The following is a 16,843-nucleotide window of genomic DNA, read 5'->3' as shown; positions in this document are numbered from 1 at the left end:
TATTGTGATGTCATGACGTTTTAGGTTCCCTCCCTCTATAAATACAGCATCCCAGCAGAGGGAGGGGACAGTTACGGTTTCCCCGAAAGAAGTGTAGGACGTATTAATCGTGTAATTACAGCGGAAGTGTTTTTTTTAAAGGATTTGTTCCTGAAAGAGGTGAGTTTCGGCTGGGAGAGAGCGGAGTACAATGAGGCTGGGGAAAAGAGACTTCTCGCGCTTTCGGGGGAGCGTTTTGTGACAAATGGGTGGAGGAAGATCGGGAAGGCCGCTTTGTTCCGGGTCCGTCGCTAAGGGAGGGCCGCAGCCTTACGTCCTTGGCAGTTACCCTGCTGAGAACAGCGGGGAGCGAGAAGTCGGGTTTCCTCTCTAGCGTCGCGCGTGGGCAAGCGAGAGGGCAGTTCCTGGCCCTGCGCCGCGCGGGCTGTCCCTCCTTGGCTGCGTGCCCGCATGGAGGGCAGTCCCGACATCTGCCGCTGCCGTTCGCCTCCCTCCAAAGCGTTTCCGTCGGGAGGGAGCCGAGTACAAATAGATGGAGCTTGAAGTGTCAGAAAACCTTCTTAGTCCGGATCGACGCTCGGGAATCTTGAGGAAGATGCCCTCTCGTCCATCGCTTCTATTTTTTCTTTCAGAAGAGTAAAGAAAAATGGCCCGTACCAAGCAGACTGCCCGTAAATCCACTGGTGGCAAAGCTCCACGTAAACAGCTGGCTACCAAAGCTGCTAGAAAAAGCGCCCCCTCTACTGGTGGAGTCAAGAAACCTCATCGCTACAGGTAATAAGACAAAACAAAACCCTGGAATGTGTATTTTAGGACAACAGCCAAGCTGATCTGTGGAAATAAAAGGATTAGAAGGGAGGGGCGTATGTTGTAACAAAATTAGCCTATGTTACTATGATTTTTGTGTCAGTAGTTTAAACTATAATAAATGTCTAGGAGAGCTCTTGTAAGAGCCCTGTCAACCTTATCTAGATTCTATAATATATTTTCACTTCTTTGAAACTATTTTGGAAGAAGACTCATATTTAGAAATTTCCAGAAATTCTTATGTTCTATAAACATTGCCATATTCCTTTTTCTTTCATCTTCAGACCTGGTACTGTGGCACTGCGTGAGATTCGCCGTTACCAAAAGTCAACAGAACTTTTGATTCGCAAGCTTCCATTTCAGAGGCTGGTAAGGGAGATTGCCCAGGACTTCAAGACAGACTTAAGGTTCCAGAGTGCAGCCATTGGTGCGCTGCAGGTATGAACCTATTCAAGAGCTACTGTTCTTATATGTGGGGAAAGGAATAACATGTCCCTGTAGATTAATAGTGTCTAACCAATGTCTTGTCTTTTATCTTTGATGTAGGAGGCTAGTGAAGCCTATCTGGTGGGTCTCTTTGAAGACACAAACCTGTGCGCCATCCATGCCAAGAGAGTTACCATTATGCCCAAAGACATCCAGTTGGCTCGTAGGATACGGGGGGAGAGGGCTTAGAAGAAAGCAGTTTTTATGGTGTTTTGTAGTAAATTCTGTAAAATACTTTGGTTTCAATTTGTGACTTTTTTTGTATGAAATTGTTTATAATATGTTACATTTGTACTTAAGTCATTCCATCTTTCACTCAGGATGAATGCTAACAGTGACTGTTCACACAAAACTCAGTGATGTGAGCCCTGTCGCTCAACAGTGACAAGTTGCTAATATGCAGAAGGGATGGGTGATCTTTCTTGCTTTTCATGCATGTTTCTGTATGTTAATGACTTGTTGGGTAGCTAAAATTGTAAGGTACTAGAATTGATATAAATGTGTACAGGGTCCTTTTGCAATAAAACTGGTTATAACTTGATTCAAGTGTTTAACAATTGGGGCTGTTAAGTCTGACCATACATCACTGTGACAGAATGTGGACTTTCAGAAGGGTAAAGTACAAGTCTTAACCACAGTGTAACTTACAGTTTCCTAAAAACGTAAACCTGGCAGCTATAGAATACACTATGTGCATTTATAATAGCTATTTTATATATTGTAGTGTCAACATTTTTAAATTAAATGTTTTACATTCACATGAGTCCTGTCATTGTTGTGGGAAAAGTAGCACTGGGTTTATGCTTAAATCAAGTTGAAGCATGTTTGTGCTTTGTACTTATCCCCAATTGCAGTAATGATTTGCAGCAATTATATAACATAAGTAGGTGAATAGTCTTCCTGATTTGACTCCTTATGCTTGCAGAGTAATTTAGGCAACTAGGAAATGCTACTCCATTTCCTAGCTTACAAAATTATTTCAGCCTTGTTTCTAGACTAATTAGGTGACTCATGCAAATGAAACTAGATAACAGCAGTCTAGCTTTCTGTGCTGCCTCTTAAAAAATAACCTGTTCCAGATACTTCAACCTATTCTTTGAGGGTCTAAGTTTACGAATTGTTTTTAGGATTCTGCCTTACCTGTTAGGTAAACCATAGTGAGTCTTTTGAATTTAATCAAAATTACAAAGTAGCATGCTGAGAAACTGCTGTTCTCAGCTGTTTGCCTTGTTCCACCGAGCTGGTCTTGTTTTTAGTGTAGATATTAGCTTGTGCAAACAATTTATGGCTTCAGCTTAATTTTATTCCATTTTTAAAAGTGTCAATGTAAACATTGTGAAAAAGTTGAGTCTTCAGTTATGATTTATGTGAAACAATTGTATCTGGACAGAATTTCAATCTGTACCAAGCGACTCCATAATCCAAGAGTTGACCCATCAAGATATCACTGATTGAAATTAGACTTTTGCAGGCCAATGAGGCTCCAAAAGTAGGTAGAAGCCCAGCGGCAGAGCATCACATCTGTCAGACAAACCATTCTGTGTGCTTAAATCCAGCAGCTAAAGAAACAAACACAGTTTGTCATACCTGAAATTTTTTTTCTGACACATCACAGATTGCTTACTGCTGTATTCATAAAAACCTTCATGCTAGATGCATAACTGCTAGCACTGTTTAAGAGCCATATCTGTCTGAGGGACATTCTGGATTTTAGTTCATCTAGGAATGTTTAGTCCAAATTTTAGATTTGATTAATGAAACTCAAATCAATCCAAGTTTTGAAATCTTTAGACATCAAATACTATAGGACTACGTTATATTACTAATTGCCTTGGTCTATTTTTTTTATTTATTTCATAGTTAGCCATCAAGCCTTTATTGAGGAATCTGAAATGTAAAAATAGATTTGTTAGAAAGCCTAGCCAAAGTGATAATTATATCAAAGAACTATGAGCTTTATCCTGTATATATTTGCATATAACTTTAGATTGCCTTAAAAGAGTTTCATTAGTGCAATAGGACTCAGCCTACCCCAACCCATGTATTCTGGAGAATGCCTAAATGGAGGGAAGTTACAGAAAAGGTAAAACTCTGAGGTATAGAGTAATACAGAAAACCTTACTACTTACCACTGAAACATTCCAAAGCATATATCCTTACCAATTCTTTTTATGATCTCCTCACTTTCCTTTTCAGAATTTGATTCAAACACTAGGCAGTCAAAAGTGCTATTTTCTGGAGAGTCAGGTGAAGCTCTATAAAGTAAAGATGGTAACTTTAGATACCCAATACATTTAAGACACCATATTCTAATTGCCCCTAAATATAGCATGTCCTCTAATGAGTCTAGGTGACAAACCTTAGTAGGCTGCCAATAAAATGAAGTACTCCTCACAGTGCTTTCATGCAGATAGCCTAATTAATCTTGGGTGTGAGCTAGTTTATCAACAATCCAATGTATTCTAGAAGATACCATTCTATGTGGAAAGGAACCTTTAATCACTAAGAGAAGATTTTTGGTAGAATATGTAACAGGTAATCAGCATGATTCATAAAGTCCAATAAGTAATTTCCTTAAGATTCCTATATTAGCAAAGGACACACAAGCATTTGAATATTTTTAAGTGATGGATACACCCCCACACTAAGAAATCTACTACTACTATATATGATTAATGGGACTGGTAAATATAGTCCTACAATGTCACCATGTGTGCCTGGTTTTTCAAAATAAAACTTACATGCTACAGAAAGCAAAGAGATTGTTGCTATCCAGACGGCGTCCCACACAGGAAATGTCTGTATAAGAGTAACGGAAAAGAACCTGAAAATGGCAACAATTCTCAATTAAGGCATTAGTCAAAGCTAATTTTTTGGAATTACATTTTTTATTAAATGTCAATCATGACAAAATTAGTGAGTTTAGATCTACTATTTTTTTTTAAAAACCCTAATTCTTATAAACATTTTCAGTGTTTATTTTAAGTATGTTCTGCCACATTATAAAATGTAAAGGCAATAAATTACTGAGAAGGCATGATTGAGCACAATCAGCAAACAAGCATTCTAACCTTCGAAGCAGTTTTCTGTTGAAGAATTACTTCAGTTTCTTTGATATCAAATAAAATGTCCTGAGGAAATAATATTACAATTGTTAATATTGCTATTAATAAGTGACAAAGTGCCCCTAATAGAAACTTAAAATCTGACCTACTGTTTCCAATTTCCCTGTTTTTTTCCTTCCATCCAGACATTATTATAGTGACATAGCTTCAACTGAATCTCTTTACATTTCAGTGTAATTATCACTTAAAGAGCTAATGCAATCATTTCAGCAAATCTCTGAAAAAATAGTAAAAACCAACCCTTTCAAATTTGCACTAATGTAACAGCATGACTTTAAACAGAACGTTCTATCTATATGTAATATGTAACAGTTTCAATTATTACATATTCAACCACAGTAACCTTAGCCAAAGAAAGTGATGAACTTCGACCTATTGACTTAACTTTACCTAGTACAAAATTTTGCCATTAGGCCTTTATCTGGATTAGATAAAACTATACTGAAACAAAATGAGATACAGTCTCATCCTGTTTACACCTGAGAGACCTGTTGTTTTATGAGTATTTCAGAGAAACAAGAGCAACACTTAAATGCTTAGACTGGAAAAGTCTCTTTAGGTGAGCTCAGTGGTGGTAATGGGCAGCTGGCACTGGGCAAAGGGGTTGAGAGTGAACTAAAAACATGATTGCCCCGTCCAATTATTAATAAGATCACATTTCTGCCATATCTCTTAAGATGGCAGAGCAAGAATTAAATATTTTGTGTTGACTTGGTATCCAGATCTTTAAAAACTGCACAGGTATAGCAGCAGCTGAACAACTTGCATTGCCATAGCTACAATACTTGGAAGAGACAAGATGAATGAGCCAGTCCATTTTACACTGGCTGCCAGCACTCACCCATCACATAAATTACAACTAAACCAGGAACAGGCAATTAAGCATCTTCCTTCAGATGTTTTGGATTACCATTTCCACCATTGGTAAACACTGGCTGGGATGATATAAAGCACATTCTATTTATTAGAGTTCTGCAGCTGCCTCTGACAGCTGAAAAATCTTCAAGATGACATCCATTTGAGTAATCTTAAACTGATTTAGAATGAACCATCTAAATTGTATGCTGTAGCATTACATTTGATTTTGATGGATTTTGCTAGTACGGGAATAACTACAGCTTACTGTGGCATTGCCAGAGTGACCTAGATCTGTGTGTCTTAAACTTTTCAACACCATGGATTTTTTTTGTTTTGTTTTAAAAAAGAGGGAGAAAGAAATATTGAAATAAAACATGGTTTTAATTAGGGATATGCAAAACATTCCATGCATGTACCGTTCTGCCATAAACTAGCCAGGACTGAGCGGTCTGCGCCCAGATTAAAAGCACAGATGTTTTGTCCAGGCACTTGGTGCATGCACATCCTGGAAAAGGTTTTCAAGAATGAGACAGGGAAGGGGAGGTACAGTGCAGGGAAGGTTATGGAGCGAGGTGGGTTGCCAGATGGCAGGGTCCAATGGGAATGAAGGTCAGGGAGAGGGGTGAAATGCATGGTAGAGAAGGCTTAGGAGAAGATGGAGAGAGGGGCAGGTAGAGCATGCTGCATTTGGGTGCAAGTATGGCAGAAGCTACATGGATATAAAGGGAAGGAAGGAGCTGGAAAGACTGGCAGATGAGCTGATGCACAACTTTGCAGGAGAGGAGGGGAGGTGCACCAGCCTTGTCCTATTCGTCCCATAAGACTTTTTTCTTGGACTTCTGGGGGAGGTACGGTAAACTGAAGACAGCTCTGTGAAAGCGGAGCTGACAACCGTGGCAAAGACCAAGGAAGTAGTGAGGTTTCTTGGAACTTCTCCGGATAAAGAGAGGACAGGAGATTGCACGCATGCACTTTGGACAGCTGCTCCCCGCAAGGAGAGAGCAGGACAGCAGTCTCCTGTGGGTTTGAGTGCCAGACGACAACGGGACTAGCCACCTTGCTTGCAACCGCAGCAGAGACTTTTAAAGGATGCTAAATTTGGAAACTTCACTTTTGGAAATTGCCCATTAAGTACTTCTAAGTTATTAGAGACCTTCAGAATGACAAGTCTGAAAATGCTGGGTAAGTCTGCCTTTAATCCTGAATGAAAGAAAATTTTATTCATAAGCTTAAAAATTTAAAGAATCTGAAATAAACAGCAAAAAGCTAAGTAAGATTTTGATCCTAGAAAGTTATAAACAGACTAAGGGTCCAGATAAAATTGGAATGTTGAAATTTTTACAATAAGATTTTGGAATTAAGTATAAAGTACAAACAGCTTCTCGTGGAAAATAGATCCTGTTTTGGCTTTTACAAGACATTACATAAAGAATTTAATGATTTCAAAAACTGGACACTAGAGGGGACTAAAGATTTTAGGTAGAGAAAAGATATACAGGCCTGCAAGATGGTGCAAAAAGTTACGACAATAAAAATATTGAAGGAGACTTTTGAAGAATGGAATCAGAAAATAGTAGCCTGTCAGGCCTAGCCCAAGGAACTCCAAGAGACAATGCCAATTCAGTCCAGCTATGTTTATTAGCTACAACCTTTAGCAAGAATCTTCCCAGACTAAAACCCCAGTTCCCAAAGTCCTCCAGCCACAACAGTGTGAATTCCTCAGGGAGGTGCCAGTCTCATCCTCTTGTTCCTCCCACGTGGTTCTGGCGAACTAAGAAAATGTTTGTCTCCCTGAGCTTGGCCTTCATAATTCCATTCCATCACATGGCCACAATATCAACAATGTCAGTAATGATGATTGCTTCTACAGATAGACTATGTCCAAAATCTTATTGAAGAAATATCAGATGTAGAACAAATGTTATGTGACAAGATAGAGATGGTATCAAAAGTGGATTTACAGCTGACAAGCCAAGAGAATGGTTTAGAAAAGGATGTTTCACTAGATCTACAAAAGAAATTGGCTGAGGTTTTAACATTTAAAAGGAAAATACAAATGACAAACCAAGAGAGTGACCTGGATAATTGGTTCCTACTGGATTTACAAAAGAGGTTTGTTAAAGCATTGAATAACTCTGTGTGATGGGACAAAGAAGAAATGAAGAGAAGTAAAATCCTACGACAATATTTGAACGAACTAAAGATTAAGACTGTTAGAAGTAAAAGAAAGGAATACAAAGTTGGTTTATTTGATCGAGGTTAAAATAAAATACAGTGGAACCTCGGTTTACGAACTTAATTCGTTCCGTGACTTTGGTCGCAACCCGAATTGGTCGCAACCCGAAGGAAATTTCCCCATAAGGTTCAATGTAATTACCGTTAATCCGTTCTGGCGTGGAGGACAGGAAGGCGGCTATTGCTTGGAGGGAGAATCCCCCTCCCTACAACCACGTGTCAGGGGTGGAAAATGGCCGCGGACCACGTGTCAGGGGCAGAAAAATGGCCGCAGACCATGTGCCAGGGGCGGAAAATGGCCGCAGACCACGTGCCAGGGGCGGAAAATGGCCGCAGACCACGTGTCAGGGGCGGAAAAATGGCCGCGTATCCTGTTCGTACCCCGAGGTGGAGTTCGCAAACCAAAGCAAAATTTTGCAGCCAGAGCTGGTCGTAACCCAAAAAGTTCGTTAACAGAAGCATTCATAACCCGAGGTTCCACTGTATGTTGTTATTCTGGCTACCCTTCATGGACTTTCTGCTGACACCAGGACTGAAAAGATGATTTATTTATTTTATTTATATTTCAAATTTAGATACTGTCCATCACACAAAAAAGTGACTCTGGGCGGTTCACAATAAAACAACAATAAATATTAATTAAATACAATAAAAACAATATAAAATACAATAAAAATAGAATAAAACCAGACACATACGCAAATAATAATATCTTCCAAGATGTTGATGATCAGTAAGATGTTAACATATGGGAGCATCCTCAAGGTGCCAGCCACCCCCAGGGTTGGTTGCCCTTTTTTGCCCCATGCCAGTTGGCAGAGCCAGGTCTTGACTGTTTCCGGAAGGACAAGAGAGTTGGGACCTGTCTCACCTCTGGGGGAAGAGTATTCCATAGGGCGGGGGCCATGGCAGAGAAGGCTCTCTTTCTGGACCCCGCCAGTCGACATTCTTTCATCGACGGGGTCTGTAGCATACCCTCCCTGCCTGACCAGGTGGGATGGGTAGATACAGTGGGGGTGAGACGGTCCCTCAGGTGATGCTTTATGGATTTGTTTATAGATAAGAGATGGGATATAGGATGAACAGATAAATGTTTGTAGTTTTAAAGAGGGTGAAGAGTTACTAAATTTCTTTATACTTATTGTCATGAAGGTTGGAAGTCACTTCTTTATATATTTTTCTCTTTATTATATTCTTACTTTTTCTTCTCTTTTTTTCCTTTTTCCTTCTCTCTATTCTCTTTTCTTTCTTTAAATTTAGTTTGTATTCAATTTTACTATTATTATAAAATTCTTAATAAAAATTATAAAGACTTTTTTTCCCAGGATTTTTTTTTCTTGCCAGAAATCAGGGACAACCAAAATCTTCCAGGTTTTGAATTGGTTGAACCATAATTCTCCTAGAATGGTCTGGCTGAATTTCCCAGGCACAGTATGTTCCATGCATGAAACAGAACACATTTTCCATTTCATGAACACCTCTAATATTTCTTACTTTTACTTTTATTTAAAGCATCAATTATACATTTTAACTGAATGTATAAGCCTACTGTAGATATGAGATTTGATAAAGGAAATCTTAGAGTTGAGGAAAAAACAGAACTTCAATACCTCTGAAGGTGGTTGCAGAACACTGGTGCCCTAGGAAACTTAGTTTAAGAAAGACCAATCTAGTTCTTAGCACACTGCCCATGGATTGTGAGAGTGCACTGGACCATGGTGGTTTTAGTTATTTCAAGTGCTTATTTGCTGATAGGATCAGGCATTTAGAAAAATAGGCTATAGCCAAATTGTATAGACAGAATAGACTGAAGCTTTATACGTGTTCACTAAGCTAGTGATACCTTCAACATCTCAGCTCTGCCCTTATTTAAATGCCAACACTCATCCACATAATAAAACACAAAATCACTTTCAGACAGTTTAGGAGTAACTGTAAAAAGAGTTGGAGTGATTATTTGAATAAATTCCCCTTCCCATTTTTCTGAGAGCTTCATCACCTCCACTCATTGGAAGCAGGATGCATTTATCCTGTGTCTGTTTAACAGATTCAGTCTTTATTCATGGGCATTATTATAGTACCTTAACATGAACATATTCAATTACTGGTCATTGTATGCAACAATCATTTTATGATTGTTATGATGATTTGACATACTTAATGTGAATATATATAATCTGAAGGCCTGGCAAGAATGGATGAAGTATGGGGGTCACCTTAACCCACTATAACATTCATTCTTTTTAAGGATATATGGGAGAAAATGATGGGCTTTTGCCATCTATCTATCCATAGAATAGAAACAATTGAAAAAATAGATTCCCCTTTACTCTAACAAATCTGTTCCAGAAGATGAAGAAGTTTGGAATCAATCTGAAAGGTATGGATGACCAAGGAGAAATTCGCCTGCATAAGGATGAGTAGCTAAACATATTGGGCTGAATTCACCATCATGCAACAGAATAAAATCCATAACTGAGCCTCAGTAGGACCAGCTTCCCTATCAGCTTCCCTATTTTCATGCCTTAATGAAATACTTCTAAATGAAAGAAAAACGTGCATTGAGGTGTTCAGTCTGTAAATGTGTTCCAAAACCGGTATTTGTCTACATCTGTCCCATAAAGAGTGGACTTCTACTACTTCTAATATAGAAAATTCTGATACATGATTTACTTCTCATACATGTATGTACAGTAGGTGTGTGTGTATGTGTGTATTTGTAAATATTTTTTATTGTTTTTATCATTTTTTATGTGTAAGCCGCCTAGAGTCACTTGTATAGTGAGATGGGCGGTGTATAAATTTGATGAATAAAAAAATAAAAAATACATGATTTAATGACATTTTTCAAAGCATTTCCTACTAAAAACAAAAGTTCAGCCTTGTTCTGCCTTTAACCCAGAGACCTGAAGGGAGGCATCTTTCTTTACAGAATCTGTTACACAGTACACTGTTTACCTAAAAAGTAAGACTTATCACCTATGATGTTTTCTCATTTCAAACAGCCCTATAATCCAAATTCCTATTGACTTTATTAATTAAATCATCAACATCACTATCTTCATGGACTGTAGTGGTCAACCTTCAATCTGCGTCTTTATTTAAAAAGCATAACTTAAAATAAAGATTTAAGAGAAAAAGAAAGTAGTTTGATACACATTCCACATTCTCAGCAAGAATCTTACCTGTTGTGGTAAATGTTTATCTAACACCATAGGTATGCCTAGGTCTAATACCTCTTTGCCTCCATACTGGAAAAGAAACCAAGAGAATCAGAAAGATGTAGGAAAAATTCAGACCTAAAAGTAATATTAAAAACTGAGCAACCCTCTTTTCTCTTTAGAAACATAGTCTCACCTTTCCTACATTGGCCTGGCCTAAGTACCGTAGATTGTACAAGAGCCTACAGAGAAATGGGATGAAACAATTAGTTCAAGAAATCTGTATATAGCTTCTTCATTTTCATATCAAGATGCAGTATCTGAGAAAGTTCCAAAAGCAAACTGAAGTTCTTTGCCTTCACAGAAGTTTGTGACTGAATGATTCTGAAGAGCTATACTTGTTTCCCCAGCCTCTCAATCAGTTCTCACTCTTTTCTATCATTTCCCACTAATCATGCAATCAAACGGTCTTAGTCCCACCACGACAGAAACCAAAAGTCCAGTTTTTCTGAGAAGGGCATACTGTATACATGTTTACAGGGATTCTGTTATATTGATTAGTATATTAGTATATACTAATCAATATAAGGTAAAGTATATACATGGCAATAATACAGTTGATAATAACTATTAAATAACAACAGCAGCAATAATGCAGTTGATAATAACTACTAAAAATGATTAAAAATTGAATGGTGTCTGCTATTATGGGAGCAGTCTTTTCCCAAGCCCAAACCATAGACAGACATTCAAATAATGAGAGAAAGAGAACATTAAGTCGTTCAAAGTCGTTCAAAGAATTTATTTTAAATTCTAAGCCCAAACCTCTGAACTCCAGGAAATGATCTGCTGAGATTATCTCGTCTTTTGCCTCAATGCATGCAGCTACATGGGCAGCTCTGCTCTCCTCCTTAGCTTTCATGGGCTCCTTCCCTATTTCAGGAAGGGAGACGTGTTCCACCTAAATTAGTTTTGCATACTGCCAGTGAGAGAAATACTGCTCTTGTCTAGCATTCCAACTGCAAATCCCAGGATTCACAACTGCATCCCCAACACTTCCAGAGAACTGGGCTATATCATCACGAGCAAACTTATACTAGGTAGCTGAGTAAAACATAGATGGTGTGCTACGCATATGACTGAGAAATGCAAATTTGCATTATTAGTTTTCTCTATAATAATACATGCAAATGGTGAATGGAAGAAGAAGTTGATCTATTTCCAGTCTGGGATATCCAGTATTATGTAGAGAATAAGCCATTTACACATGCATGTGCCATTCACATTCCAGAATGCAAAATACTACCTTTCCACTGAATCTTGTATTTCCAGGAGGGGAGGAGGAGGAGAATCTCCATAATGCCTTGTGGGTGCTAAGGAAGCAGCTTGTATGAGAACAGGCTGGAAAAAATGTTTTACACAATAGAGATAGAATTTCCTAAGCTGGTTTGATCATTGTGGCAATGCTCTTCTCCAATGTTCACTAATGTTTCTGTGAGTTCCCTGTTACTTCTCACCCACTTGGTACAGTTGCCAAAGAGACCAATACGTGTATTATTATGCATGATTCTCTTTCTGCACTCAAAGAAATTGTGTATGTTCTCTTACAAACGCCACAACGCGTTACTTTGTTCTGCCTATAACAAATGAGAGTGCAAAGAAATCAGACCCTGACTATAAGTGGCCCACCTCACTTAAAGGTTGTTTTCCACCTTTACTCCAAATCTACTGCATTTATTGTAACAACTGGCCAAACTATGAGTCATACCACCCATCGGGAAAACCTACTTCTAAACCTGGAGACCCCTACGGCACTGTCCTAGTGCCATCTACAATCTGCTGCTGACTCACTGCAGGCAACCTCTAATTCTGTCTTTTCTGTAGCCACTAGAAATGAGGTTTGTGAGAACTGTTGATCTTCTGTTTCAGGAGATATATGCCAATGCATGTATCCCCCAACCTTTGTCTGGCATTTGAAAGAGGCTGACTCCCTCCTAGGACTGCCTCTCAGGCTAGAGATTGCAAACTGAAACAGCTGAAGGATTAATGGGCTAGATTTGCTCCCTCTGGGGAATGACCTATGCACCCAACCAGTGGTGATGAGGTAGGACCAGTGAAAATCTGCCACTCTTTTGTTTCCATTAATTGTCCCTAGCAGCCACTACCTGCCTCCTTGCAAACTTCGCTCCTCATTCTCTTCTTTAGGTCTGTGCTCATGTTGGAGTTGGAAGCTGGGGATTTTTTCTCTGAGAACTTTTAGGTAGGGCAACAATGGCTTGTACATCCCTCCATCATGCCATTTCCACCTGATTAGGCGAAAGCTTAGTGGCTTGCCTTTCAGCTTCTGCAGCACTGTGCCAGCCTGCAATGAACAGATAAATGTATGATCAGCAAGGGACTCCTAACATCACCCATTAGATCAGTTATTGCCTATCTTTGTAATAAATCTGGAGCCAGGGAAAACTGGTCTAAATGGTCTTTCTGATTACTACTAGGATATGTCAGCGAAGCTTGTTAACTTATTACTGATTATTTTCCTAGTGATTAGAAACCACAGTACAGTATCTCAGTTGTTATCACTGAGCATATAAGCATTAGCATGTTCTTCACTAGCATATCATTATTATTGTTGGTCGCACAGTCAGCCAGATGTTTAGACTGGATTTGGCATTTTTATCCACCTATCAAGTCCTTCCCAAGGACCTGGGATAGGCAAATGTTGTTGTATTAAAGGTATCATCACAGGATGTAAGCTGTTCCAAATAAAGCTGCCTTTTGCAATTGACTGATGGTGATTTTGTCAATGCCGATAGTGTTCAGGTGGTGCTCCAGATGTTTTGGGATTGCACCCAAGATGCCTGTTACTATTAGTACTATCTTTGCTTTCTTTTGCCACATTCTACTTTTATTTGCAGGTCTTCGTATCTTGTGATTTTCTCCTGTTCTTTCTCTTCTGTTCTGCTGTCTCCAGATATTGCAATGTCCACTTATCCAGACTTTTTTGTCTTTCTTAACAATGATTTTTAAGTCTGGGGAGTTATGTGGCAGGTGCTTGTCTGTTTGAATTTTAAAGTCCCAGAGCACTTTAGCTTCTTCATTTTCTATTTGTCTGTTTTGTAATCCCACCAGTTCTTGCTTGCAGGAAAATGGTATTTCTTGCACATATTCCAAGGCACCCTTGTTGCTACTTTGTCATGCCGTTGTTTGTCGTCAGACTGTACGATCTTCTTGTAGCAGCTAGCTAGGTGGTCCGCTGTTTCTTCAGCTACTTTGCAGAGGCGGCATTTGCCGTCTGCTGCTATCTTTTCAATTCTGGATCTGTGTGCATTTGTTCTTAAGGCTTGGTCTTGTGCAGCCAGAATTAGCCCCTCTGTCTCTTTCTTTAACTTTCCTGCTCTTAGCCATTGCCAGGTCTTGTTATCTGCTTTGCCTGTAGTATTTTGTGTACTGGTCATGCAATACTTTGTCTTGCCATGTCTCTTTTCTATTCTTCATTTGGTCTTGTAGGCCAGTTTGGTCTCTCCAATATTCAGTAAGCCTTCATGGTGTATTAGCTTCAGTGCATCTTCACTGCTCTTCAAATATTCTTCCAATGCCCTTTTTTCTTCTTCAACTGTCTGGTGTACTTGCAACATTGTACGACCACCTATGCTCATTGGTAAGTACAATCTGCCAACTTCACTGCACGAATGAAGGGCGTGATTCATTATCATTATTTTTCCGGTTTTCCTATCCAGGGGTTTTAGTTCAGCTTGAGTCCAGTCCACTATTCCAGCTGTATATCCAATGACTGGAAGTGCCCAGGTATTAATAGCCTTGATGGTATTTCCTCCACTGACTTTGGATTTAAAGAATTTCTTCACTCTCATGATGTATTCACTACTAACCTTCTTCTTGACTTCAATGTGCTTGATGTTGTCAGCTTGAAGGATGCCCAGGTATTTGTAGTGATCTTCTTCACCCAGACTTTTGATGTTATTTCCATTGGGTATCTCGATTCCTTCAGTTTTCACTATTTTTCCCATGCAGATCATTCATGTAAAGGAGGTAGGATAACCTGGCAGATGTTTTTGATGTTTGATAGCCATGGCCTGACTTGTTCAATATTGTTGACAGAGGAATCAATGCAATGACAAACAGTAGTGGTGATAGTGAGTCTCCTCGAAAGATTCTTCTCTTAATATTAATCTCTCCCAATCACCATTGATCAGCAACTGCGTCTTCCATTGTGCCATTGATCTTTGCACAAAGCTTCTGATGTTTCTACTGACTCCTGTTATTTCTAGGTACTTGATTATCCAATCCTGTGGCAGGGAGTCGAGTGCCTTCTTGTAATCAATCCAAGCTACATTCAAGTTGGTCTTCCTTCTCTTTAAATTTTCCAAAATCATCTTGTCAATTAAGAGTTGATCTTTTGTTCCTCTGCTGTTTGGACAGTTTCCTTTCTGCTCAGGTAGAAAGAGCTTGTTTTCAACTAGATGCTGTTGGACTGCACCAACTACAACACCAGTTAGCAATCTGAAAATTGTTGGTAAGCAGGTAATCAGCATGTAGATGCCTAGTGCTGCCCCTTTTGTTGGATCTTTCATTATCAGGTGGGTTTTGCCAGATGTTAACCAATCTTCAATTTCACCTCCTTGCAGTATATTGTTAAACTGCTTGGCAATGAGTGGGTGCAGACCAATTAGATGTTTCTACCAAAAACCATGCAGTTCATCTTCACCTGGTGCTGACCAATTTTTGAGCTTCCTTGCCCTTTTATCCACCATGTCTGCTGTTATTACAAGTTCTTTCATTTCAGCTTCTTTTTTATTCTTATCCACCTCCTTTATCCAAGCCGCATTCTTATTGTATTTCTTTGGGTTGTCCCATAGCTGCCCCAGAACTGTACTGTTTCTTCTTTGAGTGGTTCATTGCAGTTTCTCCATTGATGGATTGGTAGAAATGTTTCTGATTCAACTGAAATTGGAGATTCTGCCTATTGCGTGCAATTTGAGCTTTGTATCTGCTGATCAGGTATTCTTTGGTCTTCTTGTTCTTTAGCTTCTTTTCTTTCATCTGTTCTAGGTTGCTTGCATCTGATCTTAGCATGCTGATCTTATTTTCCAACCTGACCTTCCATTTTGTTGGTGCGCTGTTTGGCTTTTATTCTTGTTTGTTGATTTTGCATCCAAGATATTCAGTTATAACGGCAGCTGTGCTGTACATCAGTTGGTTTGTTTCTTGCAGTGAACTGATGCTTATATTTGATATTATAGTACTGGTATATTTTAATACTTGTGCTAGCTGTTTCTTTGTAGCAAACTTCAATGAAGGCAACCTTATTCTGTTGTTTTTGTGCTGTTCTAGATGCTCAGTTATTCTTTGTTCCAGTTCCTCTTGTTTTTTTTTAGTTAGAGGGCTTTGTTCTTTCTGAGGAGAAGGCAGAAGAGAGGATGCCTGGTTTGAGAATGAAAACAATTCCATAGCTATGCTGGCCTCCTCTACTGCTGACTCCCCCTGGTTTGCTACAGTCTGAGCTACTTCTGGCAAGGCTGCGGTTTCTTTGTCCTGGGTAGACCTTTGCAGTTCTTCTAATTCTACTTCTGTAAATACTTTATTTTGTATTATAAATCAACGTTGATCTGCTAGCCTCTGTTCTGTTATTTCTGATTCTGGATGTTGTTCTTTCCAGAACAGGTACATTCTTTTCAGATATCCTCTTCTCATTGGACTTGATTTGTAATAGCAGATCACTATTTTTTTGTTTCTTTGTTTCCAGTCTTCGTATATTTGCAATGGGTAAACAACTTTTCTTCCAGTTGTCCTGCAGTTGCTGGCCCTGGTTGCTCATCCAGCAGTCCTGAGTCCTGTCACCAGATGTCCAGGAACTAGAACACCTAGTGCGATCCTTGTTGACTGGGCAACAACCGATCCAGTGTAGGTTTCTGTAAATTATATCTCACCATACTGTTTATGGGAGAGAATTCTTCGTCTGGCTCCTCTAATGAGACCTGTTCAGTATGGTTGAACCTCTGGCATAGCTCTCATCCTCCTTGGAGCATGCAAGCCCCACAACCATGTCAAGGTAGTGCCTCATTGGGGATTGTTGATGTTATTATATTTTATCCTGCCTTTTTGATATATAACTCAAGTCTGCAAACACAAGTAATAGTCCTGCTTCCTATTTTT

General features: G+C 39.2%; 2 protein-coding genes across 8 annotated transcripts in view; one reads left to right on the top strand and one right to left on the bottom strand.

The window, feature by feature from the left end:
* Positions 1 to 2,051, top strand: H3-3B (H3.3 histone B). The gene is made up of 4 exons (XM_015888291.3): positions 1 to 159; positions 633 to 774; positions 1,092 to 1,245; positions 1,354 to 2,051. The coding sequence occupies exons 2-4, from the start codon at positions 647 to 649 to the stop codon at positions 1,480 to 1,482; spliced, it is 411 nt and encodes a 136-aa protein (XP_015743777.1). The 5' UTR covers positions 1 to 159; positions 633 to 646; the 3' UTR covers positions 1,483 to 2,051.
* A 523-nt stretch (positions 2,052 to 2,574) lies between these two features.
* Positions 2,575 to 16,843, bottom strand: part of LOC103050462 (uncharacterized) — a 32,858-nt gene continuing 18,589 nt past the window's right edge. For 2 of the 7 annotated variants that reach the window (XM_025167430.2, XM_025167428.2), the window contains exons 10-16: positions 12,838 to 13,034; positions 10,869 to 10,914; positions 10,697 to 10,762; positions 4,365 to 4,424; positions 4,035 to 4,117; positions 3,454 to 3,548; positions 2,575 to 2,852 (exon numbers count right to left, since the gene is read on the bottom strand). In XM_025167430.2, the coding sequence (XP_025023198.1) occupies positions 2,818 to 2,852; positions 3,454 to 3,548; positions 4,035 to 4,117; positions 4,365 to 4,424; positions 10,697 to 10,762; positions 10,869 to 10,914; positions 12,838 to 13,034 (582 nt within the window). In that variant the 3' untranslated portion in view covers positions 2,575 to 2,817. Of the gene's footprint in view, positions 3,549 to 4,034; positions 4,118 to 4,364; positions 4,425 to 10,696; positions 10,763 to 10,868; positions 10,915 to 12,837; positions 13,035 to 16,843 lie in introns of those variants that run through there. The other 5 variants (XM_088133367.1, XM_088133366.1, XR_015794672.1 and 2 more) reach the window with 4 other exon arrangements.

The sequence above is a fragment of the Python bivittatus genome, unplaced genomic scaffold (assembly GCF_059951505.1).
Source record: "Python bivittatus isolate LINGU-HERP-01145 unplaced genomic scaffold, Pbiv_v1 ctg000080_np1212, whole genome shotgun sequence".
Classification (NCBI taxonomy): Eukaryota; Metazoa; Chordata; class Lepidosauria; order Squamata; family Pythonidae; genus Python; species Python bivittatus.
The sequence above is the reverse complement of the archived record's forward strand: the minus strand, read 5'-3'. Positions and strand labels throughout refer to the sequence as shown.

What these genes read in the sequence shown, in the direction of transcription:
- H3-3B (XM_015888291.3), top strand. Translation starts at nt 647, where the DNA reads ATGGCCCGTACCAAGCAGACTGCCCGTAAATCCACTGGTGGCAAAGCT. An exon ending in AAGAAACCTCATCGCTACAG is followed by an intron (nt 775 to 1,091) that starts GTAATAAGACAA and finishes TTTCATCTTCAG; the next exon opens with ACCTGGTACTGTGGCACTGC. An exon ending in CAGCCATTGGTGCGCTGCAG is followed by an intron (nt 1,246 to 1,353) that starts GTATGAACCTAT and finishes TCTTTGATGTAG; the next exon opens with GAGGCTAGTGAAGCCTATCT.